This window comes from Stegodyphus dumicola, chromosome 1 (assembly GCF_044657685.1).
Source record: "Stegodyphus dumicola isolate Sdum_Otavi_A_Nest chromosome 1, ASM4465768v1".
NCBI classification, from domain to species: domain Eukaryota; kingdom Metazoa; phylum Arthropoda; class Arachnida; order Araneae; family Eresidae; genus Stegodyphus; species Stegodyphus dumicola.
Window position 1 is genome coordinate 67,056,286 of NC_140768.1, and position 26,187 is coordinate 67,082,472.

Sequence of the window (26,187 nt, forward strand, 5' to 3'; positions counted from 1 at the left end):
CAATTAAATTTCATTATTTAAAATTGAATTAACTTTAAATTTGCTTTTTACGAATAGAGAATGTTTGTTAAATTGAAATTAACGAAATATATATTTTAAATAAAAAAATGTAAAATTTTTATCAGCTGAGTTATACCTTAAGTCGTTTAAAAACTGTTCTTTGATTTAAGATCTCAGTATTTTATAGCTGTGATAGCAACTGGACGGAATTTGTCGGATAATGAAACAGAACAAACTTCTGAATCTCTTGCAGAGTACCTCAAACCTGAACGTCACCCAACGAAGAAACTCTTTATTCTCAATCCACTTGCACCAAAAGCCATTGAAAAAAATCTTCTCATTTTTTTTTTTCACCAGAATTTGAACTGAAGTGTCCTGCGTTGAAGCAGAGCTTTCTAAGTCTCGAATAACCCTAAAATTCCAGCTAGTAATAAGCTATGTAATCCGTCTGAAACCTAAATGATAACGGAGTCATACGTTGTGTTTACTCTGAAAACATAAATGCTGGATGTAGAGTAGTTTGTACAAGTTTATTGTGTATAAATATTGTTTTATAACTGCCATTTTATACAGTGTAGTTCAGATAGTTAAACTGTTTTTGAAAAACGAACTCAATTCAGAAATTATTTTCCAAAATGTCATTCTTTTTTCGCTTCAACCAAGAAGTGCCCAATTATTTTAGGATAGATGATGGATTTAAAAGAACATAACCTAAAAAGGCCATAATGAACCAAACACCTGTTAAATATATTCTAACTCGTTTAATAACGGAACAAAGTTATAAAAGCAATTAAAATAACATGTTGATAAGCACTTCTGAACGTTGTTGGGAGTTTTGAATAGATATTAATAAGTATTTAATATCTTAGCTTTTAAAATGATTGCGGATTAAAAATGAAGTTCAGCTAAAATGATAGGTATATTTAATGCTAAAGAATGGTAATAGCACTTTTTAATTTCGGACTCTGAACTTTATGAACATTTGCTCTAAATGTGCCTGGTTCCCATTGGCCTATTTAGAATGGGTCTAAAACTGCAATTCTGAAAGGACATTAGAGCGTTTTACTGTGATAGTATTAATAATTTTAATGAAGTCGGTGCAAAAATAGATACATTATTTGTTTATTCTAAAACATATTATTATCATACCAAAGTAAAGCTTACATGAATAATTTTCATAAATTATTTAATAATTAAGGGGAGGTTGACTGTATTAAAAGAATTTAACAAACATTAAATAAAATTTAATGTTTAGAAATTTAGAAAGCATCATTAATAATAATGTGGATAGAAAAATGTCTCACTTCTCATTTATAGTCATAACATTTGCATGCATCTACATTCATACAATCTTTGTGTAAATTTAAGATAGTTATGAATTACTACAAAAAGATTTATAATCACAAAAACTATTTTATTAAAATTAAATTATCAATTCATCTATGTTTTCAGACGAACATTTATAAAGCTTGTTTATTTTTTTAATGTCATTGACATTCAGCGTTTTCTTTTTTGGTGACTCCAGAATAACACCTTCTTTCTTAGGACTCATTGTCTTGAGCCCCCTCTTCTTATCTTTGCTGAAAGTTAAAGGTCCATAATGCATAATGGAGCCGTAATCGTATGGCCCCAGAAGAATATTTTGCTGGGGTTTCAGCTTCTCGAAATTATTTTCTCTCCCTGGAACAAAAATTGCATTTAATTTTATGATATCAAGTTTTAAATTTTTAATTCCAACTGTCTTTAAAAGAGCTGAAATGTAATTTTGTAATATAAAGCTCATTAGGTGTTTTTTATAAACATAAATTTCTCATAATACTTTTTGAATTAGATTATGAACTGTAATGCAACCGAAAGTAAATTTTTATTTGTAATCTTTAACCTTATACACGAAATTTAGGAAGTCCTGGACTGTTGCAGTTGTTATTTAAAACGTGATTTTAGTTTTCAGAATTTACTCATTAACAAAAGTATTGAGATAAAATTTAACTTAATGAAGGAAAACAGTTTGAGCAAAATCTTTTTTAATGTTATATTAAAATTAAATTTTCCGTACCATGCTGAAGTAAAGACATTAATTATATAATGAACAAATGGCGTATAGTTTTAAAAATGGTCAAAATTCAACAGTTTGACATTTCATTAATTTTCAAGGCAATGTTTCATTATATATTATATTATTATATTGCAATATTATATTATTATATTGCTAGAGATAATGGTTGGGACATAATTTAATAGCAGTAAATTACTCTGTATCTTCTGTGACAATTTAAGTCATCAAAATATTGATATTTCGATTTCAGAAATTCACAGAATATATTGAAGATCAGTTACGGCTCTTATTTACATACAAATTTAGTACATGTTATATACAAATTTATTTACATTCATATATACATTTACATACAAATTTAGATTAAAATTTAGTTTATACTAGTTAATTACAGCTCAGTAAATAGATTATCGTTTTTTAAAAAATTTGAACAATGGAAATTAATTCTGAATATGTGATTTATGCTGCCATTTGTAGCGTAGAAACTTCTCTTCTGTCATTGCATAATTATAAATTCAAAAACTAATTAAAGATAAAATATTTAAATCCTCATTTTCAGAGCTAAATAAACAAAAATATGCCAACAATGAGGAATAACAGTACGTAATAATGTACTTAAGAGGAATAAAAATTATTTTATACACCTAAACTTTAATTCAGTCTCGTAAACGCAAAGGACATACGGTATATCATTTTATGCAAACCAGAATAGGTATGAAATTGAAGGAAACAAGGTAAGAACAAAATGCAGATTTATACGATAAAACATGCGATTAAAAATAAAAAAACGAGCCGCTGAAGAGATATATTGTTACGGAATGTCCAGTTGCGGTAAGATGGCTTCCCCGCAAGGCTGGTTTAGGGTTTCCAAAAAATGGTAAGGGAAGACAGTGTTACCATATTTAGCGAGAGTCATTTAAGTTGACGATATGCCAGAGACGGATGGAGAACCTTATAGAAAGAATTCTTACCGGTTTGGACCAAAATATTCTCGAACGCAAACCAAAAGCTATATAAACCCTGCTGATACGCAGTCAGTCAGAGTCAGTCGAGTGAGTGAGAATCTAGCGAGTGAGTGAGAATTTAACGAGTGAGTCAGGTAATAGTTAGTGAGTGAGTGTCTCGTAGTCTAGCAGCGAGTTGTTCGTCAGTCTCTAGAGCTGATCGCGAGTTAATGCCTCGTCGAGTTTTATCTTGAGTGTGTTGAGCTCCGAGAACGATAGAACGAGTCAGGAGCTGTACTTCAGTCCTTATCGTCGAGTGCATCGCGATTTGCAGCTTGGAGAATCTCGAAAATACGTAGAGTTCCGTGATCGACTGAACCGAGTCGGGAGCTGTACTCTAGTGCTTTGTCGCGAAGCTGTCTCCATCATTATAGCCTGAAGCCTGTGTTGCTGATTGTTTAGCTTGTTTGTCATAGTTTTTCGACGACTGTAAACGTGTTTTTGGAGCTGCCCTGAGTAATACAGGTTTATAAATTGTGTTTTCATTCTTCATGAAGTGTTGTCGTTAATCAATCAAAATCCACGAATCCGTGCAAAAAACGCAACAATATTGTTAACGGAGTCCACTATCCTGCTTACAAGCTCGATTCGAACACTGGGTAAACTCTATATTGATGCTGATTTTGTCTGCAGTGAATAAAAGTAGAAATGGAATAATTTTCTCTGATATATATAGTCCCTAAAGTTATTTGTAATCAGAGGTTTGTTGTTTGAAAGCTGCATGTTTTAACTATCATTTGTTGTTCTAAATCTGTAAGCTTTGTTTTCATGCAATGCGTTATCCGCTCGCCTGCTGTTGAAACTTTAGGATTAGAGAACAAGTCATTAAATAAATTTTGTAAACTTTTTAGATTCATAACTTAGCAGTAAAGAAGACTAAAGTTTAATAAAACTGATACGGTGTAAGTCATTTGGATTTAAATAACAGAATCAAATAATTAGGTTTGATAACTTTCTTTCCAATGATTTATCAGATATAGAGAGCAAATTTCAGTCTAATTATTTATCTAATCAAATACACGTTTTAAAAACTTATTTGTAAATGAAATCATTGCAGTTAACTAAGCAAATGATTACAGAAAAGCATACAAGAGTTATCCATTTCGGACATTCTTCTTTTTAGAGAAATGTTTTTTTAAGATTGTCGACTCGTACTGTCTTAGATATTGTGAAAATGGAAATTTCTCACACCACGCAGCGCATTCATCAGGGACGATTGGAAAAGAAGGAGTTGCCTAAAATTTGCACAAATTAGCTGAAAATGACTGGGTGGAAAATTAATACATATTGGAAAATCATGATAATGTAACCTGCATAGAAGTAACGTGTTAATGTGTTTTTCGCATCAATAATCTGTTACCATTTTTGTCATCAGTTCATCTCCTCGTGTTTAGCCATCTTGTGATGAACAGAAGAATGTGTGTAAAAGAAATGTCTGCACGTATGTAAAGCTCCATCTGCAATATGTGTGATTAACGTACGAATATTTCCAGCAAGCAAAGTGCACGATGTCAATAGATTTAAAATTCATGTTCTATCTTCAACAAACGGCGCCGTCTTGTCATTCTTGTCGTTTTTCCGTATTTATGTTCTTGTGTTTTTAGTGTTCATCTATTTCCAGTGTCTTGTATTTGTGTGATATGCTAGCAAATTGAATATCTAACCCAGATTAAATATGAATAATTAATTCAATAAAGTTAGCTTAAGCAGACACGTTGTTCTCTGAAGACCTTTTGACATGTTTACGGGTAAGTGAAGTATTTTATTACTTTTTTTAAAACGCAATGTACTACCTAGTTTTTTCAGGCCAGCAAATATTGGGCACGTGAAAATTGATTGAAAACTTGTAGATATCTAGTTAAGATAGATTCTCACACCCGCAACACCACAGATCTAAACAAAATGGCAAAAGAATTTTACATCGCAGTTTTACAATCCATTTTGACTTATTGCCTCATTTCTAAAGTCCGATTCCTTCAATGTAACTTTCTTTTCAGTACGAAACGAATTTAACACATAAAATGGTTTAATATGTATGATATTATAAGATATTTTCTTCCTCCTTCCAGTATGCTTTCGTGGTATAGCGATAGCACACTAAGAGCGTTTTCGAGGGGTCCAGGCTCCAGTACAGGATTGCAAATTTCTGATTAAAAAAAAAAAAAAAAAATTCATGACTCTGCAAGGTTTCTATTTTTGTGTTATTCTTGTTAAGATACATGCCTGTAATGTTTGAATAATTGGATAAATGCTTTAGCGTATGTTTAAAAAGTAGTTACGTAACCAAAATTTAGCAATGCTTCCTCGTTCCGAAATTTCTTTAGCGGCGCTCACCAGTGGGCGCTAAAGCTAATTGCGTTATTGCGGCTGCGTTCAGACGGCGGCATAAATGTCACAGAAGCATAGCTGCAAGGAATAAAATGCGGGAGGTTCGTTCACACTGTGACACAAGGCCTAAGCCGCATCCACTTAGAGAAACTAAATGTGTGCATGCGTTGGATATGTCTACAGATTTCCTGCTCTCTTTTCCCATTCCGGTTTCGGGCATTCGCTCTGATTGGTCGAAGCTTATCCCAAGTCGGCATAAATTTGAAAACTTCGAACTTTATCCCAAGAGCCCTAAACCAGATTTTGTGACTGTGACGTAGCACAAACTGGTTGTTGGCAACGCAGCTATACTTATGCTCTTTATACTGTCGTTTGAACGCAACTTTAGAGACCTATGTTTTGCAGAGAACCAGGTTTCATTCTTTGTTTTCAAACAAACTTCTACCTTTAAAAATTAATGTTAGGTTAAATTTTTTCTATTAAATTTAATATTGAAGTATTATTTTATAAAATATATTTAAATATAAAGTGTTTGATTTGATGAAAAACAAATTTTACTTCTGTTTTGATTTCGACAACATTTATAGATTAGTCATGTGCTTTTCTTTCATGGCTTTAAGGTTATGCTATGAGACAAAAAAATTGACATAATTTCTAATAAATATGATTTATAATATATATCTAGCTTCTAATTTTTATAATTATTTGCATCATTATTGTAATTAATGGAATACATTTTGAATGGTATATTGATATGTACCTCAGTATAAAATCATGGTTTGAACGCCGAAGAACAACGAGCTTTTTTTTATTTCATTTAATTAATTATTATTATTATTATTTTTTCAAAATTGTAAAAGTTAAAATGTTGCGTTAAAAGTAATGAAGGAACATCGAAACACCTTCCTCCATTTTCGACACTGTAAATTTTAAAGTGATTATTCATCTTATTGTAATGAATTTAAAATTTCAGAACTTTTTTATTTTGGCTTTATTCGTAACTAGCATTCTTTTTTTAACTTTGACAGCTGAATCTTTCGCCTTTTAATTTTTTTTAGAATCATCTGAAACTTCCTGCTTAACAACTTTGTCAGTGGTGCAGCTTTTACTCTGTTCCTGTTAGATGCGTGGAAAATTCTGTTATGAGCCTTTATAATTTTTCTTTCGATAAAGACTTCTAAAGAGGGCTGAAACTTCTGCTGTGTAACAACAGCGGTTTAATAAAGCTGGACAGAGTTTAATGAAACTGTAGTCTGGCATAATCTTGTTCGTGCTAGTTTTTACGCTGAATGCTTTCATTTGTTTACTGCTATAATTTTATTTTATTTATTTATTTTTTTTTATTGAATGAAGTAATGCGTATTTCCTATTGCTGTATAATTCCGTATTTAACACAACATGTCCTAAGTAGGACCTTACGTCAGTAAACCAAAAACAAACCAAACAAGACTTATAGATATTTGACGAATTTTCACTGTAAAAGAGCAATGAATGTTATATGCTGCATGGTCATTGAGAGACGAAATGCATCTCAGTTTTCGACATTGAAAGAAATTTTATATGGGAAATCCACCATCTAAATGCACTATTTAAAATGTTGTAGAAGTGTTTATTTTGCAAACAAATTTTGAAAAAAAAAAAAGTTTACTTAGCACTGGAAATAATTTTATGTTATAGATAATGAATTTCACTTACCTGGCTTGACGTTCTCCCAGTGAATGTTGATGTAGTCATCTCTATCGGAACGACTTTGTTCATGGTAAAATCCAATCGCATGTGTTAGTTCGTGAATGACACTGCCTATTTTATAGCAACCATCTCCGAGAGTTACTTTACGAATTCCTCCACTACCTTTTCCTACTTTCGCACTACATCTAGGACAGGAAAAGGCAATTAATTTTAAGTTTGAATCATTAAAAAGTATTAATATTCATCACACAAAAGATTAATCCATTTTAAAATTATATTGCAGTATTATTAAACTATACTGCAATCTAGTTAAAGCAAAATATTTATTCTTGTTTTCTTCAAGTCATCATTTTATTCATGTACATAGTATTCAAGTATTAATTATTGTAATGCTAGAATTTGTTTCTCAACTCTAATATTTAGTATGATTTTGCAGCATGCCAACCGGCAAAGGAGTAACTAAAGCTAGTCGTTCGTAATAATTTGACTCCTATCAGTTATTTATCCTTTATTCATTTTCCTTTATAGTGAATATTTTTCCGAAATGTCCAGGCGCGGTAAGGTAGCTTCCCCGTAAAGCAGTTTTTAGGGTTGCCATTAAATGGCAAGGGAAGGTAGGGTTGCCACATTTAGCAAGAAATCGTCCATTTGGCGATATGCCATGGACGGATGGAGAACCTCCTGGAACAAATTCTTACCGGGTTAGTCCCGAATGTTCTCGAACACAAGCCAAAAGCTATATAAACCCTGCTGGTACGCAGAGAGAGTGTGCGTCTCGTTAGTGTCGAGTCAGTTAGTCCGTGTGGAGTCGATCGAGTTGACAGTCGGTCAGCGAATGCCGAGTGAGTCGTCGAGTGCACCGAAAGAATCTCCTAGTGTATCGCGGTTAGTGCATCGTTGAGAGAATGTGTTGAGCTCCGGGAACGACTGAACCGAAGAGTCGGGAGCTGTGCTCTGTGTGTCGTCGAGTGCATCGCGAATTGTAGCGTGGAGAGTCTCGAGAGTACGTGGAGTTCCGAGAATGACCGAGCAGAGTCGGGAGCTGTACTTTGGTGCTTTGCAGCGAAGCTGTCTCGACCGTTATAGCCTGATAGTGTGAAGGCTGTGTCTCTGATTGTGTCAGTGTGTTTATAGTAGTTCTTCGACGAGTGTGAAACGTGATTTTGGAGCTGTGCTGATTAATATTGGCTAAATAAAGTGTGTTTCGATATTCCATCAAGTGCTGTTGTCGTTATTCACTCCAAATCCACACGAAACCCGTACAAACGTGAAGGAAGAAAATAACGTAACAATATAATGAGCACTTTCAAAGAAAAGTTGCCTCATATTCATACTAAATATATATAAAATGAATACGAGGCAGCGTTCCTTAGAAATCGCACCAAAGGCATCCTGTCTAATATAAAAATCGTTGAGTGCTTTGCTATATAAACTACAAATCAACCAAACACCTTTGTTGTTTATTATTTAATTCATGTTTAGAGCACTGCTAAAAATTATTGTTGGAAATCTGCATTTCTTACTCGCAGCGACGGTGAAAAATGACGTCATGAAGCTTTGCTATTTTAGCGGGAATTACCGCGAGTGGTTCTGTACCTTAAATTTCGTGCTTCATTCTCTTCATTTCCTCTTTCGCTCTACAAAACGCAGATGACCTGTTTTGTTTTCGTTGTATCTGAGTTTTCAAGAAGAAGATTCGTAATTCTGATGGAGTTAAACTTTCCTCGACTGTACATCAGCACACAGTACAACACTAGCAAGAAATTTGTAAACATGGAATGAAGATATAAAAAGATTAATTACTGCGATGATAAGCTAAATACAATCTTTTTTAAAATTATTTTATCCTGCCGTTTCCTTCTAGCTGTGAGGAATATTAAAGCTGAAAAATTTAAGTGTCAATAGGAGATAAAGAAGCCATTTTGAATTTTAAAATAAAATACAATTATATCTTACGCAAATTAAGTCATTTAAATTTTTATTTAAATAGCTAATAAATTAATCAAAGTATTGAAAAATAACGAATTCAACTCTAGACTGCTATTAGCTTCATAGCAAGTTGATATGCATTTAAGGAAGTCTAGGATGGATCAGTTTTCTTCAAAGAGAAAGTATCATTCTGCGCCATTTTGCTGGAAATATCTATTTAAATCTTAAAATTTACAGAATTTTTTTCCAATGCTTATTTCTTTCTTTCTTAATTTAAATGACGTCTTTTTGTCAAAATGACAGCCAATTTCGCTTTAACTGTAGTAATCTCTAACATCTAGCAAACCGGCGCAGGGTTTTTTTGTTCCTTAAAAAACACAAAATTAATTTTCGAAGAAAGTAACTACAAATCTGAAAGCACATGAATGTTTACTGTTGGTGTTAAAGAGGTAATATCTTAACACACAAAACACTAACAAAAGCTATAAATAAAAAGAAAGCTGAATTTCTACCAATATTTAAATATCTGTATGTTTCCATGTCTGAGAAGGTCGCAAAATCATTCTTAAGAATTTTCATATAAACTATCATAACCATAACAAATTCCTTGGCATAAATAATATATATTTTTACAGAAAGTTTATCGTCAGACACATTAAAAAAACTAAAAATTGTAATTTAAAATAATTTGAAGCTGCGACAGTAAATCATCTTTACATGCAGATATGTTTCATTTATAATTTCTTTCTCTAAGATTGATTAAAAGGGAAAAAAATGGCAACCATTTATAAAATGTAGGCGTTTAATTTCTTTAAAACAAAAGTGTAAATTAACTCAGTTTTACCAAACGACTAATTTTTTCTGTTACTATAAAATGTTGCTAATTTTTGCCTGTAACTAATTGACAGCATAATCAAATATCAGCGTGAAGATATATTAATGAATAGTTAGTCAAATTTAGTCGTACTTAGTCAAAACATATCGCAAAAGGTAATCAGTTATTAGGCATCCACAGACCAGATGATCATGAAATAAGTGTAACTTCTCTTATAATGGAGTCATTAGCGACCACATGGTTTAACGAATCGGAAAGAAATTGAATTGCAAGACACTACTCACATACAGGGCGTAACATAATTGCGCGTACATATCAAAAACGCAAAATCCTCCACTGGCATTATTCATGCAATTCAAGGAAATCACAGGCAGCACTCAGACAATTCAAATGAGTTGTGTACTAGTAACAGTTAGAATCACTGCATCGTGCAAATTATTAAGTTCACAATGTTGCATATTTTTTCTTGATCCTCAGTTGTCAATCCCAAACGTTTTCTCTATTGAATGCACTTGTGCTGTTCTTAATATATGCACAATGCTACAGGCATCATTTCAACGCTGTTTATAGTTTTTGACTATGCCGATTCTATTATGATATGAGAACATGGGTTGTAACTATAATCGTAAGAGTTCAAATATTGCTATTCACATCATTCTTGAGCGCATACCTTACAACTTTTGCATTTCAAGTTTCATTTCAATTTGTTGAAGAGTAAGTTCGCTAGAATATATAAAAAGTATTTTATGTCCATGTATAGCTACAAAACAATTTAATCTATCGAAGAACGATTGAGCTTTGCAGTATTTTGAAGCTAAAAATACTTTCATGTACATCGTTATAATGCCATTGCTTTCAGGAGAAAAAAGAACCAAACTATTTAATCCAGTTGAATATGAATCCAATTAAACAATTAGATTGTTTAAAACCAAGCTCTTGTTAGGAATACAGCACCTATGGTATTACAGATGTGGTGGCCTAGCTTTCACCTAGATCTGTTAAAAATATAAGTATTTCCAAAGAAATAAAACTTGTAGTTAAATTATTATAAATATTTGTAATTCAAAAACATACTAAAGGATTTTTTTTTATTTTTAACATTATAGAATGCCTAAGCTAGGCTAACATCTTAAAATACTATATGCATGATAAAGTTTGAAACAAAATATAACTTTTTCTTACCCATCGCCAGTTTCAATATTAATGTAGTCCATTTCAATAGTTCTGGGAACAAACTGAATACAAGTATTATTTTGAATGTTCTCCATGGCTTGCTTTATTAGCGGTATCTGATCAGCTGCGAAAAATATAAGGTAATATGTTAGTTGCAGAATTTTACTAAATCATATCAAAAAAGTATTTAAGGCTGCTCCTAATTTCAATATTCCTAGAAATTAAAAGTTTTTAAAGTACTATTCATTGGTCCTTCACCTTAATATTTATTAAAATTATGTTTACAGTGTTTCACAAACTTAGCCATATTAAATAAAAGCAAGCAAAAATAAATATAAGCAAAAGTTTCTTTAAAAAAAGTAGATCTGGAATAAAAAAAAGTGAATCTAGATTAAGTGATAGCTAAAAAATACGCAAATAAATTGTTGTTATGGGTTATTAAAGATTTAAATGTACAAATATGTGCAAGCATGCTTGGTTAAATATGTAAAAAGAAGGTAAATAGTAAAGTATAATCCCACACGTATTTTCAAGTTCTAAAAATTGGAATTAACTTAAAAATATAATTTTAAAACATAATTTGGAAGTTCTTATTATTACAATCCTCATCTTCCTGTTATTTAAATCGCACAATGAACCTTCTTGTCAATCGACAGCGCCAAAATGGCAACTCTGCTCAAACAACAAAAAGGTGACAATTCTCATAACGGACGGAATGTTCGTTATTATAGTTAGGATTGCCGGTCATTTGGCGAAGGTAAAAATGGGGCATAATAATAAGTGAGTAGCTGATAAAATAAAATTGTAAGAACTTATTAATCAAATAAATCCCAGCAAAATCCCCTGAAAGATATTGAAGACATATTCGAAGAATATTAGGAATATAGTAGACATATAAAGGGAATAAAATAATCTTAACCTTCAGACATTTAAAAAATTCTAAAAAAATTAGGGAATATAAAAGAAGGAAATTAAAGACTTCAGAAACTACCAAAGGGTTATTTCATAGCTAATTTATGTCGTTAAAGGAAGAGAAATCAGTCATTCAATTTGAAAACTTTTATACACGTAGTTTCTATGGTTACAGCCGAAAAATCGTAAACGAACATGCATTTACAAATTTAAAACCTGAAAGCGCATGTGTGCGATATTATCGTCATGCGATGATTTGCAGGTATTTTATTTTTTACCACAATATTTTCGACGACGATGTTTTTAAACTGCGAAGTTTTTGAGCCGCTTTATTTTAGACCACGATGTTTTTAGAACTGCGACGTTTTCTCTTTGCTTTCTTTTCTCCCACGATGTTTTGTACCGCGATATTTTCGCCTTGCGTTGTTTTGAATTTGAGTTTTTAAATCCGTCACTGTTAGCAGGCCATCAATCGATTTTGTTTTTTACCAAAATCGAAAGCTTAAAAATTGAGTTAGTAATTCAGATCAAACTTAGTTGGAAGATTATTTTACGATTTGTTCTGTGAAGATAGACTGAAGTTTTGCGATTAATACTTTTATCGTTAATGTAGGATATTACAAAAAAATTCACACACACACACAAATCTCTTCATTATTAACTAAAAAGAATTATGCATCAAATTTTGAAAATATCACTATCAGATTTTGTTCTGTCCTCGCAAATACGCATTTAGGTAAATTTACCCAAAACATTGGTTTAGTAGAAATAACTCAGAATTTTATTTCAAGATTTTGCGAATAAGGCAAATAAAGAAAAGGATCTAAATGATACAGTATAAAATGATATACAGTTTTTATTAATGATGTAGTATGCTATCTAGTTCTTTTTTCTTTTTATTTAGTTGGTTTCAGAGTTATTGTTGGAACTGGATTGAGATTAGTAACTACTGCGATTTTTTCTAAAATATTTTCCAAAAGATAAATTGGTAATTTAAAAAATAAGTAATTTTTGGAATTTAATGGTTTTTTTTAAGTAGACTGACTACCTTGACTAAACATTCAACCACTATATTTTTAACTCAGTATGATTATTCAAAAAAGCCTGGACTTAGATTCATTTAAAACTTATAATATTATAAAAAAAGGGCTGATGTTCAGAAAATAGAGCATGGATCATTAAAATAAAGTAAAAGTTCTCTGTAAAATTATTTTGGAGCATTTTAAAAGCAATTCTTCCAGTTATGCATATTCTTAAAAAAGGTAGATCGCACACTACATTATTTCTCAGTTCTTTATGCATTAGAGCTATAAATGTATTTTGTCATCATAATTTAATCTGGGCTGTAATAAAAGAAAAAGGTTCTGACTTCACGATCAAATTTTTCAAAGAAGAGTTTAGCATAAAAAACTTCGAAAAATTAAAATTGTGAAACATCAATACGAAAAGGGGAGAGGGGAGAGGGGAGAGAAAAAAAAAGATTTTATGCTACACTTTCTACAACATAAATTGGCAAAGACGTCATTTTTTGCTAGGCAATTAATATTAACTAGAAGTAAATCGCTTAGTTATTCCAGAATTTGTGAATATGTTTAAGACAATTAAAAAAATAGAAGAGAAGAATGTTATATATTTTCTTAACTGTACACGGTTAATATTACAGAGTGCTGCTTCAGCAGCAGTAAATTGTAATTAACGGATTTTAGAGTTTAACAAATAGAGAGACAGTTAAATTTTGTCATGATAGGCAAGACAAGGAAAGACCATACGGCCATACTTTAATGGAGGATAAAATGTACTATTAAGAGTTAATTATTGAAATCCATCGCAAATTGTTAAAAAATATAGAACTGCAATATCATACTTATGGGAAAACAGGAAAAGAAAGTATAGTAAAACGAAAATCATTTCATCTGAGAAAAACGTAACAGTTCGACAAAACAAATGTTACCTAATAATAATTTATTCAATAACATAAAGTAATAAATTTTATTCATTCGTAAAAGTACTAAAATGCTACATACAATTCTGAAAAGAGTTTTGGGTTAAATAATGCAAGTTACACATGGTATAACTGTTGAAAATGTCGTTTAATTACATTTGAAGAAGTTTAAGTGTTACACTTATTACATTTTAATCACGACCTATATGAAGTTCCTTCAAATTCTGCATCTATCGGGTAATTTGTTATTACCTATCAAAGCTAGAATACTTACACTAAAACCATTTTTAGCGTTAATGGCTTTGGTTTTTCAATGTATTTTGATATACAGAATTATCTTATCGGGGGTGACATAGAAAAATTTCTTTAATTCAAGAAATGCCAATCAAGTTACACAATAATGCGTCGAAGTTATCAGGTAACTAACTACCTATGCAACAAAGAGTGGCAGAACTGTAAAACAATCCTCTCAGTTAAAAGAATTCATTTTATGATTCTTCATCATAAAAGGAGAGATGTTACAATTTATGTTAGAAAGATGTTACATCATATAGTGTTAATTGCATCCGATCAATAGGACGTGTTGCCTCTGGAATAAAAAGTTGTAACTAACGGCTTATAGCTGGATTGTTACAGAAGTATTCTCATAATAATTAAGATATTTTTTCAGGCTAATAAGTATATGTGTTTCTTGATGAGTGTGTTTTAATATTTTAGTCATAATGAAAATGAAAATTTGTATTAATAATCTTATAACAGAAAAGGCGAATGTGTGGACCATGGCCGGAGTCAGCTGATTAGTTTATAGAGCGTTAAGTGTTGCCACACATTGTTTTTCATATTCACTGTACTATTCATATTTGAGATGTAAATTGATGAAAGTAAAATATTTTGCTACAGATATTTTGACCTGTAAAATTTGAAGTTGGAAAAAAGGTCCCTTTTTTTTTTTACTTCTCTTATGTTTATTCACAAAGTTCATGCAAACTGTTAAAATACACAAAATACTACTCACTATCTGAAAAATTGGAAAACATCAAAATGTTTAATTTAATAATTCTTTGTTTTGAATCTGTGGATGGAAACGATTTGTAAAGCCTTTTAAAATGGAATCCTAAGTTTTAATACTTTTATTTTGAAAAACAGGTAAAATATTATTTTTATATGTTTAACATTGGGAATTTTAAGAGACCAACAATACAATCCGTAGGATGTTATAAGCCTTAAAGTTATGATCTCGAATTTTAGTACATATAAAGAAGTTTGCATTTTGATGTTAGTTTTTCGCTATAATGAGATTAATGAGTTTAGAGGCATAAGTTGCCTACTTTAATTATTACTTACATTAGTTATTACTGATAGTTATATTATTCTTAGCGTTAGCAGCGACATCAACATGTTGGTTAATATGATTCAGAAAGGCCAAGAGGAAAAAGTAAGGAAGAAAATAGAAGGGTGAAGAGAAAAAGCAATTTTAATTTAAAGCATTATTCAATTCATTAGATAATCGGGGGCTTACTAATTAATAAATAATTAGATCAATATTTTATCAACAAATATAATTTTTTCATAACATTATATATTTGCTTTTAAAAAATAATTCACTTTTTATCAGTTAAAATATTCTAAGATCCTCGTGTATGCGCACTTACAGTGCATTAGAAACCCAGACAAAGCTAACTGATAAAATGGCGCACTGCGTGTGTCAAAATTTTCTATAAACTTAACTTAGAGGCAGGTCTAGTAACGTGACATCTTTAATTAATAACAACAAAACTGTAAGTGTTAATAAACATTTTTAGTTAACTGTACTATAAATCAAATACATTTTAATTAGATATTTCACTAAAAAATGCAAAAGAAAGATTTAAATTATTAATATGTGCGTTTATCTTTTAAATCGCTGCTTGTAAACCGTCTACTTCAGTGAAAAGGATTAATTAAATTTGAAAAGTAAAATAAAGATCTGTTTCTCTGCCAAATGGCAACTCAATGATAGCCAGCTACATGCGAAAACGCGTGAAGCATACATATACGAAAAGTTTTTGTTTCGCGCTGTGGCAATGCACTGAAGTAGACGTTTTAATTAACAACAGACTGACTGGAATTGAACCTATGCTTTGTCGAATAGGAACACTGTGAAAATCCGATATGTATGAGAGCGAAAAAGATAAATATCTTGTACTTTCAGAATGGCAACATTTACTTCGGATTGCTTCTTTGTTCTTTACATACCTTAATTTTATTGGTACAAGATTTTTTTTATATTACGTGAACAACTATTTTTCATTTACACTTACTTTTCTATTCTTCAGTACTTGAAATAACGCATATTTGTTTTTATCACTTTGATGAAAGTATTATCTTCTCGTCCATTCAGCTTTCCTATTCGACTCATCATTTCTTAACTAATTTTTTTTTACTCTTTCTAACTAACTGTAAAGTAACTATATTTTCGAATTAAATGAAGGAAAATTAAAAAAATGCAAGACTTTGAGTGACACACTAACGTAGTGTACCCTATATTGTGATACTTAGGTATTATTCTGGGGTTTGACTGCCTAAGCGGTACTTCTCAGAGCTTCAGAATTCTTTACGAAGTCTGAGATTGAAGTGTACCTGAATATATTTTCCCAGAGAATTTCCTTAATTTACAAATACAGTAAACCCTTTCTTCGTCATACGAATTTATAGCATGTATGCTGCCGTCGGCTGGATGTGTGTGTCATGGCACACACGAGAGCAGGACAGGTGAGGATCAGTTTGCGTTTAGAAGAACCTGCAGGATCGCTTTATTTCTGTCTTTGCTGTGTATGTAATATAATTGGGAAAAATTGTAAAAGATATTCTCATAAAAAGTTTGAAAAGGGTAGAACGAAATTTTAAAAGAGGACAGTTATATCCGTTGGATTGTGCATCAAGATGTTAAGAACTGATCTGATGAACTGAACTGATCTGATCTGATGACGATAACATCTAATGTTAAGAAACCTGCTCTGTCTAATAAGGATTAAAAGCATAAAGAATATACTTATAAAGAACTACTAAATTTTCATAGATGTATTTGTAAAGTAATGAAAGTAATTTTTTCACTGAATAGTTATTGTATAATATTATTTTAATGCTACTTAAAAACTCAGCGTGTTGTTTGTTTTGCTTAGCGGCGGAGAACTATATGAGAACCATCTTATAAGGAGAATAATGCCTTTATGGAGTACTTTCTACAGAAAACTAGCTCATGTTAAACATTCATACATGCTTTGTACTTACTGAGATTGGAACTGATGACGTAAGGTATTCTGCCCATCGACCATAGTTTTGTCTCTCCCACTATGGCGTTGCGGTTATCCTGTGCAAGAAAATAAAATGTTAGAGCAATTAACTATATGTATAGTACTGAATGTGCGGTCAGGCGAAACACTGCCTGTCCTGGAGGAAAGCAAGGATTTGCTGTCTGAAAACTTCATCTCGTACATTAGGAAAAGGCAAATGTGTGTGCCGTAGCCGTGGTCAGCTGATCAATATTCGCGTTTACAGAGTGTTTAAGTGTTGACTTACTTTTTTATCCGTACAAATTGTTACTTGGAATTGCAAAAAAAGATTTCAACTTTCTATTTAATTTTTGCTTTTCTTTGATGTTTATTCAAGTTAATATAAACAGTTAATACACAAATATACTAATAAATCGGAAAACATCAGAATGCTTAATTTCATAATTCTTTGTTTTGAAACTGTGGATGGCAACGATTTGTAAAGCCATTTGAAATGGAATCATAAATTTTAAAATTTTCATTTTGGAAAATAGATAATATGTCTTTTTTAATTTTTAAAACTATGAATATTAAGGTTCCACGATACAATAAATAGGATGTTATAAACCTTATTATTATGATCTAATTTTACGATTTGCATTCTGTGAATTGTTTTGGTGTTAGTTTTAAGATACTATGAGATGAATTGAGTTTTATGGTGTGATTTTTCTACTTTAGTTATTTTAGTTATAATCTATCGTTGTTATTATTCGTAGCGTTAGCTATGACATAAGGATCTTCTTTAATATAATTCAGTAAAGAGAAAAATTAGAGAAGAAAACAAAATATGTATGGCATGGACGGGTAGCTGAAGTTGGCGATAATAAAAAATAACAATTACGTACTTTCTTATTTAATAAAAAAAAAAAAAAAAGAATAAAACCCTCAATAATATATTTTATTTTAAAAAGTTTTTTTTTTTTTTCCCCTTGTGTATGTGTTTGCTATTTTTGTCATTTTGAGTTGTTAGAAAGGATTGTAAGCTCGATACCATTTGAGATTACAATAAATATCCCAAACATAAAAGGAAATAAAAATTAGAAATAAATAAATGAAAAAGACTGTGTTTGAAAAATATGCATATTTTTGTAAGAAAATGAGAATAATTTGACATTTTTATTTTAAATCAGTACAGACGCCTTCAGCTGATCAGTGTTTATATTTACCACTATTGTTTTCGAAAATGAAAGTTTAAAACAAAATCTGAGTGAAATCATTAAGTGATCAAACATTTTAGTTCTCTCAGTGCGCTTGATGAGTTAACATCAACAATGAACTGTCAAAAACGTTTAGTTCTCTCAGTGCGCTCGACGGGAATTAACATCAGTATTAACACATCAAAAATATCAATCGAGACAGATCATTGGGGATCGAAAACAAGGGCTGAACGTAGTATGGCACATAAGTACATTGGTTGGTTGTTTTAATTTAAAGTATTATTCGATTCATTAGTGAATCGGATTCTTCCTAGTTGTAATATAGCATTTCGAAGAAGAGTAAAATTAGTTAATTCGAAAATTAAGAACTTTTAAAAACTGAAAACATGTAACACATTTAAAAAATATTAAAATAATCATTATAAGAAGAGAAATCATTAAAACCAGGAGAGGAAGCATAAAAATCAAAACATTTAAATAGAGAAATCATAACTGAAAGAATATAAATAATACACACATATAAGGCAATTAAAACTATACAAATAATACACTATTCATAAAAATGAGGACGCGATAACTTTTATTTTATTGCTGTTCTTGACCTACATTTTTCCCAAAAAGATTTTGTCAAAGTTGCAGATAAGAAAATATTCCTCTAAGGTTGTTAGGCGTTATGTTTGACGTTGAACCTTAACCGAATGAAGGAATTTCCAAACATGTTAACGCAACGAATTGTTTTTTGAAAAGATGTTGGATTAATTCTTCACTTCCTTCTTTATCTCTGTTACTAATGCACATGTGAAAATCTATTTCCGAGCACTTCTTCGGCTACGCAAAATTTATTAGATCAGCATCGCAGTTTACATAAATAAAGTAATGTCTGCTATGATAATATTTGAGTTATCATCATCTACGCAGATAATTTATTATTTTTCCATAAATATTGTCTCTTAATTCTAGCGCTGAAAAAACTCCTTTTTGTGAAAAAAGTTTTGATTGCTTCTGATTTTATTTAAGTGCGATTTATCACTTCAAGCACGCTTATCTTATTCTTCATAGTAACCAAATGCCTCTATCTGAAAATTGTGATGCACTTGTACAGTTTGGTGAAAAGAGAAACATTTCAAATATGTATGTAAAATTTAATGTTTTAATATATATATATATATTAAGGAAACAAATCTTTGCTGAGAATAGTGCAAAAATCTGCGGTTTGCTTTGTCATCCCGTTTCCCATTTTCTTGAGCCATTCTATGAAGATTTACATGGTCATTCCCTTTTTGTAATAGCTACATAGCATAATAAAGTAAGGCTTAACAACTTTGAAAACATCTTGGTTTTTGTGACTTGCCTGTAATAAGTACTATATTTTCCATTTAATTAGCATTCGTACATAATAAAATATTGAAATAGTTTTTACTTGTTTTCTCTCTATTACCATGATCGTCTATAAATGCTAGGATTCTTGTATGAGATGATATGAGAATGAGATGAAAGAAGATGAAATGTGTTAAACGAGATGAAATAAGAGGTCCACCATATCTACGTTAAAAGTGCTTATGATATGTTTACGTGATTCTAAGGTGCTATTAAAATTTATGCAGCCTTTGAGTTGAAATGCTAAGAGTTTTCACATTCAATGGAAATACTATTTATTTTGATCTCTTCACTGCAGCAAACTCATTCATTGGAATACTTAATGCACGACTCTGGGTGAGAAATTTTAGCAAAATCTCTTCAGGTTTTGGAAATCACTTTTTTCGAACTTTGGACATCCAAAATTTTAGAAGATTGATCTTTCTATAAGTTCTGAGTTTCTTTTATTTATCTTCTGCCAGAAACAATTGCTTTCGGGCTCATACAGCACTGTGTAACTTATGCGACAATTGTAATTTTGTCAATCCATATTAATGTCGAATTCTTTTTCAAATATCAGTTATGTCTTTCAATGAGAAGGCCTTTCCTTTTCTGTCCATTTTAACAGAGCGTGAAGTTTTATAAAGAGAGTAAAAACAAATAGCAGTTGAATTAAAGCGTATTTTTGGAATGAGATAGGAATGAAGCATCTTCCAGCAGGAAAATATTTTGATCAGAAGATATTACTTCCCTTTGTGCCTCCTTTGGTTTCACCTATTAGATTATTACTGCTGTACCAGTCTCATATATAACACGGCTTCATCCGTTCTTGTATTTATATATCCAATTTGAAAATGCTACCGAAATAAATGTCTTCGAGCGAAGCTATTCATGTTTCAAAAAGGAACACCAAGGAGGAGTCAAAGGAAAACACAACGTATAACTGAAAATACGCGAAATATAAATGAAATATTTTACTCATATGGTGAACAGGAATCAATGGCAAACAAGATAAATTTATATATATATTTAACTGACGTGGATAAATGAAAAAAGTATATACGATCTTTTAATGTAATACAATCATTCTTAACTGCCAACCAGTAAATAATTCGAGTGTTAATATTGGTGAGTTATTGACGCTCAACGAATTACTTTATAAGTATGTAATAAATAATCCATTTTAATATATAAAAAATATCAGATTTTTAAAAAAGAAGGACTGTAACTTTTATTATCTATATACTTTAATAAAATACAAAAATAAAAGATATACTGCTCCTGGTAAAATTTCAGCAATAAATTTTAGTGGACTTAAATTTTATAAAATAATAACACAATTAAATCTTTATAAAAAGAAACATTTTTTAACATCTTGTGACTAACCTTCCACCACGTACAGACTACCAATTATACAATCAAGTACTTACCACTTTAGAGGGCTTTTCAATTCAGCTTTAATAACAGGTCTCATAAAGTAGGTATCCGAATGCGCATCACTTACTGCATGAATTTTTAAATATGATAATACATGCAAATGAATAAAGTCAGATAAAAGGTACATGCAGCTGCATTCAACTCAGATAATTTTAGTGAAATAAATCAGGACAAGCTATGCTTATGCCATTATTTTATGTTTGTCTCCAACTGTCTCTCTGATTATGTTGTGTAATCGTATGGAGTGAGCAATTGTGCTTTTGAAATCAATGGGAGAGAATAAAGCAAGCTTGCTAGACACTGTTTAAAGATTATAAAATTAAAATAAAGGTAGAAAAAAAGAAAAACACATGTAATAAACAATAATTATACTAAATGAATTGAAAGAGAAAAATAATAATTGCAACGTACATTGTCATCTTCAGGTATTATATCTCCATCAATCAAATTAGGATTTTCCATTACCGAATCATCTATGTAAATGAGAAAAAGAAGACCATCAGCATATATTAACTTTATATTAACTTTATATATTAACTTTATTTATTTAAATTTCATAAAACATCATTTAAATATTAGTTTCTTCTTATAATACTTACTCATTTACATCCGAAGAAATAATAAATAAACATAGTATTACGAAAACAAATATATTATACGAGTTATATCGGTGCTTCTTTATTTCATTTGTGATTTTCCAATAGTAACAGTGAAATGTTTCAGATTTTGTTCTGCAAAAGACAATAAACCCATTATAATAATCAATTATCCATCACATAATATTTAAGGCAGAAGCTCTGCTTTAGATATTATGCTTATGCAATACCATTTGTACTATTAGTTTTCTATGCTATTTGTACTTGATCAAAATTGCGTTGTGTAGATGTTGTAAAAAAGGTAATTCAGCAGTTATACCTTTCTCGTAGGTTCGAATCGGCTACGTAATCCTTTTCACATCCTATAGGACTTGCCAGTAAGTGGTCTTCCCTTATTTCAAAACTGTAACTTGAAGACATTGCTTTGCCGGTATTGTGTGATACCATTTTAAGCACAGAACCTCTCAATATCCCCAACAGTTTTGCAAATGAGGTAAGAGATAAACCAAAAACTGGGCACCAATAATCCGACTTTTTAGAACTCAATAAAATCTCTCGTTTCCTTCACAATGAGCTAAGTTTTACAAACAGCAATTGAAATTCGCGATTTTACATATGTTTCGATAATGTATATAATACATCCTTGGAGGGGGCACAAAGGAGAATTGCTGATTTTACTACATTAAAGTCAAAAGAAACAAAATTAACTTTTTAAAGTCTTTATTTGCATTATGTATCTGGTAAGCAGTATCTGGTAGTAGTGTAACCTCGTAACCTCTGTAGCATGGATTATCTGGTAACAGTGCATCTGTAAAGCTCAGTATTGTGTTCTAAATCAAATAATATTTTCTTTCCCACAACAAAACCGCGAAAATTGCTTCCAACGTTTTAATCATGTATAGTGATAATACACTTTCACGATAGCTTTTTAAAAAAAGCACTTCGTAAAATTATAGAATATTTTATTATTGACACAATTATTCTTACAGCATTCATTTTATGATGTTTATGATTAAGTTTATTTGTTTCATTTTATGATGTTTATGATGATTTATGATTATTTATGATGATATGATGATATCAATCACTTCCATTTATACGTATAAATTCAGAGAATATTGCCAGTTTGCTAAAAACCCCGTATATACTTCGTGTCTGGCTGAATCTTTTTTTTCTTTTCTTGTTAAATAACAGCACTGTGCGAATCGGCTATGAGAGATGGCATGTGGAAAATAAATTAAAGATCTTATGTTTCGCTCAATAGTAGCACTTACCAAGACGTAAGTAGGAAAACTGGTGCTTCAAGATTTCTTCCCCTTTTTCCTAGGATCTCTCGTTTACGGATTCTATTTTACCAGGACGCTATTTTATATCTTAGCGAAAACAATATACCTCCTTCGAGGTGTAAAAGTAAAAGAGAATAAATTCTACATTTTCTTGTTTCTTTGAGTATATCATAACGCTTACAAAAGTTACCTATTGCGGTTATAAACTGTTAATTATGTATTTTTTCATTGATTTTAATATTACTTAAAGGGAATTCTTACGCGAATTTCCAAAGGCTTACCACAAGGCTACCGCTAGCTCATGACCGATTGTCTGGTGACTAAATTAACATAACCTCCTCATTTGGTACTTGTTTGTGTATGTGCATATATGTATAAACAGGATTAAAGCTTTTCACCGCAAACTTCAAATTTTAGTTCGCAATGAATACAATAAATTTTCTGACCTTTATGTTCTTCCTAAATTCCATAAAACATCATTTAAATTCCGATATTTGGCCAATGGAGCTAAAAATTATAAAAAGAACATTGACTCCTTATTTGCACAACAACTTAAAAAGGTTAGGAATGCAATGTAGATCTACCCTAGCAGTGCATCCTGGTAGCGTAGAAATAAGGCTAAGTGATGTAAAAACTAGGCATGTGAAAGGAACAGCCATAAAGTATGGATAAACAGAAATTTTGACACTTTTTTATGACTCAGAAAGACATCTGTTGCTATCTTTTATGTTATTACATGTTATTACTGAGCATGTTTGCCTGTTAAAATATATGTATCGAACGAACATTTTCCCAACTCCCAATTTGTAAATTGTGCAACCTTCATGAGGAAATGGATGCTTCATTTCTAAGTCGTTGCCCTGCACTTAGTGCTGGATCACTCTGGGAGAGACATTGGTAGGCGAGACACAAAATAGATTTATAGATTATACTGTGGACTTCCTTTTTTAGTTTTGGTGCTTTTTTTTTCACCTTTTCTTGTTCTGTTTACCTTTTCTTGTTTCTTGTTCTGTAATCTGCCTTTGCAAATAATAAAGAAATGTTAATGACTTGACGTTTAAATCTGCTAGAAAAGAACACAATTTGTGTTGGAGCATTAGCAACAGCTTAACAATCACTTTTCTACTATTAAAGAACTAGAGGTTAAATTAACTGCTATGATTCTGAGAATTAGTATACTACACTTCCTTTACAAGAAATTTACAATAGTCTCTTACACCTTCCGAACGTATTTCCAGATATACTTTCAATAATAACAATAGATAAACGATAATTTACCTCAAATGCACATTTTTAACAACTATATTAAATTTAATAACATCATTTTAAAATAAATAATTAGTATTCCTATGGGCACGAAATTCTCGAAACAACTTTTCGCCTTTACTTATTTACTAAATTTAAGTTTCAGCAGTCTCTCGACCAAACAAATTTAAATCTTTTTGCAAACACCTGCAGTTATATGGATGATATTATAATATTTGATAGCTATGATGCAATAGAAAAATTCCAAATCTGTTCTCCTTGCTTAAAAATTAATAAGACCTATAATAATCAAAAGAAAAAGACTATCTCGATCTCCATATAATTAATTATAAAACAATTAAACTTTAGTCAAAAAAGTTTAATTGTTTTATAATTAAACTTTAAGAAGACGAATAGACGAATAGTTAATTTTTCTACAATTAAAGCTATCAACTGGAAATCCAATATCTTAGGACAGTTATCGTAACACAATACTCAATCAAATTAATAGATTTAAAAAAGTATGCTCAGAAGTTGATGACTTAAAGGAAGAGATTATTTTACTGACACAAGAACTTAAAAGAAAATAACACACTTGCAAATTTTATTAATAATTATCTTAAGAAGCTGGAGTTAAATATCTCATCTAATATTTAAATTAACGGGCAATGCTCTAAGCTTATCTTAAAGCCTAGAGAGGATAAGAAAGGCTGTCTGACATATTTGAAGATATGTATACATTGTAATTAAACTCTATAAAATTAGTTTATTTCATTTTTTGCATTTGCGTTTTATATCAGTTTTTCTTTTTTTATTCCCTTTTCCCTATTTTTAGTTTTAAGTATTATTCTGTATGACTGCTTTGTTTATTTTTTAATTTTGTGGTAACCAATAGTCTGCCCGGGCGTCGGAGCATTATCTCGCATACCTGAATCGATAAGATGTAATTCGGATACTCTAAATTTTAATAGAAATGTAAAATGGAAAAGGGATTTGTTCAGTTATGCAAGATGATAAAACACGCTTTTCATGAATTGCTGATGGCTGTATGAAGAGATCCCAATTCCCCTTGATAAGTCGGGATCTTTCTATGGACATTTTCTTGTCTTATTCTTCTCTTTTACATTTTTATTGATATTCCAATTACTATTTACTTGTAATTTATTACTATAATAGTGGACATTAGCTTTCTAAATTGCCAATTATTTTTACCAATATAGTGCACATTTGCATTCTAAATTTCACTTCGAATTTCCTAAGAGATAATTCCCTTTATTATTCCCTCTATTCTGCTATTATTATTTCCTCTATTATTATTCTCTATAACTTTGTTAAATAAAATATCATTTTGCAGGAATTGTGCAGGATTTTACTTTTTTACCTTTTAATTAAATTTTAAAATTCACTAATTTTAAAGTTTTTCTTATTATTTTTCTTTACACACATATATGTATATTATGATAATATTTGTGCTCTTTAGCCAATATAAATTCATAATATTTAATTTATATTTATATTAGCGATAATTAATAAAATTAATATGAAATCTATCAAATACTATATGTCATATTTATGATATATATCAAATGCCATAATAAGAAATGAAAAGTTTAATCTGTGGTAGAAAACACTTGCACATTAGTAAACAGTTCTTGAGAAAAATTGAAATAAAGTAAAGTTATCGTAACCAGTGTCTCCTAAAGAGGAAAACCATAATTGCAATTATCATGCATTAAATAAAATATAATTTGCATCAGGAAGATTTTACAAGTTACTTGCCGTCATCTTCAAAGCCATTTCCACTTGAAATGCATATCAGGGAAAACAAAATAAAAGCCTTCTGCAGCATTATGTCAGTTGACCTGATTTACGAATTCAACTGGGCAACTGGATCAAATACATGGACAATTTATGCAAAAATTCCTGGGAAC

General features: G+C 30.7%; 1 protein-coding gene across 1 annotated transcript; it reads right to left on the minus strand.

The window, feature by feature from the left end:
- Positions 1 to 1,393: 1,393 nt before the first annotated feature.
- Positions 1,394 to 26,187, minus strand: LOC118201185 (astacin-like metalloprotease toxin 5). Its single transcript, XM_035373235.2, has 6 exons — positions 26,036 to 26,187; positions 21,541 to 21,602; positions 17,139 to 17,217; positions 11,024 to 11,138; positions 7,084 to 7,262; positions 1,394 to 1,680 (listed from the first exon to the last, which is right to left on the minus strand). The coding sequence occupies exons 1-6, from the start codon at positions 26,103 to 26,105 to the stop codon at positions 1,424 to 1,426; spliced, it is 762 nt and encodes a 253-aa protein (XP_035229126.1). The 5' UTR covers positions 26,106 to 26,187; the 3' UTR covers positions 1,394 to 1,423.

Coding starts and splice junctions, on each gene's coding strand:
- LOC118201185 (XM_035373235.2), bottom strand. CDS start 26,105: ATGCTGCAGAAGGCTTTTATTTTGTTTTCCCTGATATGCATTTCAAGT. Junction 11,139..17,138: donor CGTCATCAGTTCCAATCTCA/GTAAGTACAAAG, acceptor TATTTTTCGCAG/CTGATCAGATACCGCTAATA. Junction 1,681..7,083: donor CTGGGAGAACGTCAAGCCAG/GTAAGTGAAATT, acceptor TTTTTGTTCCAG/GGAGAGAAAATAATTTCGAG.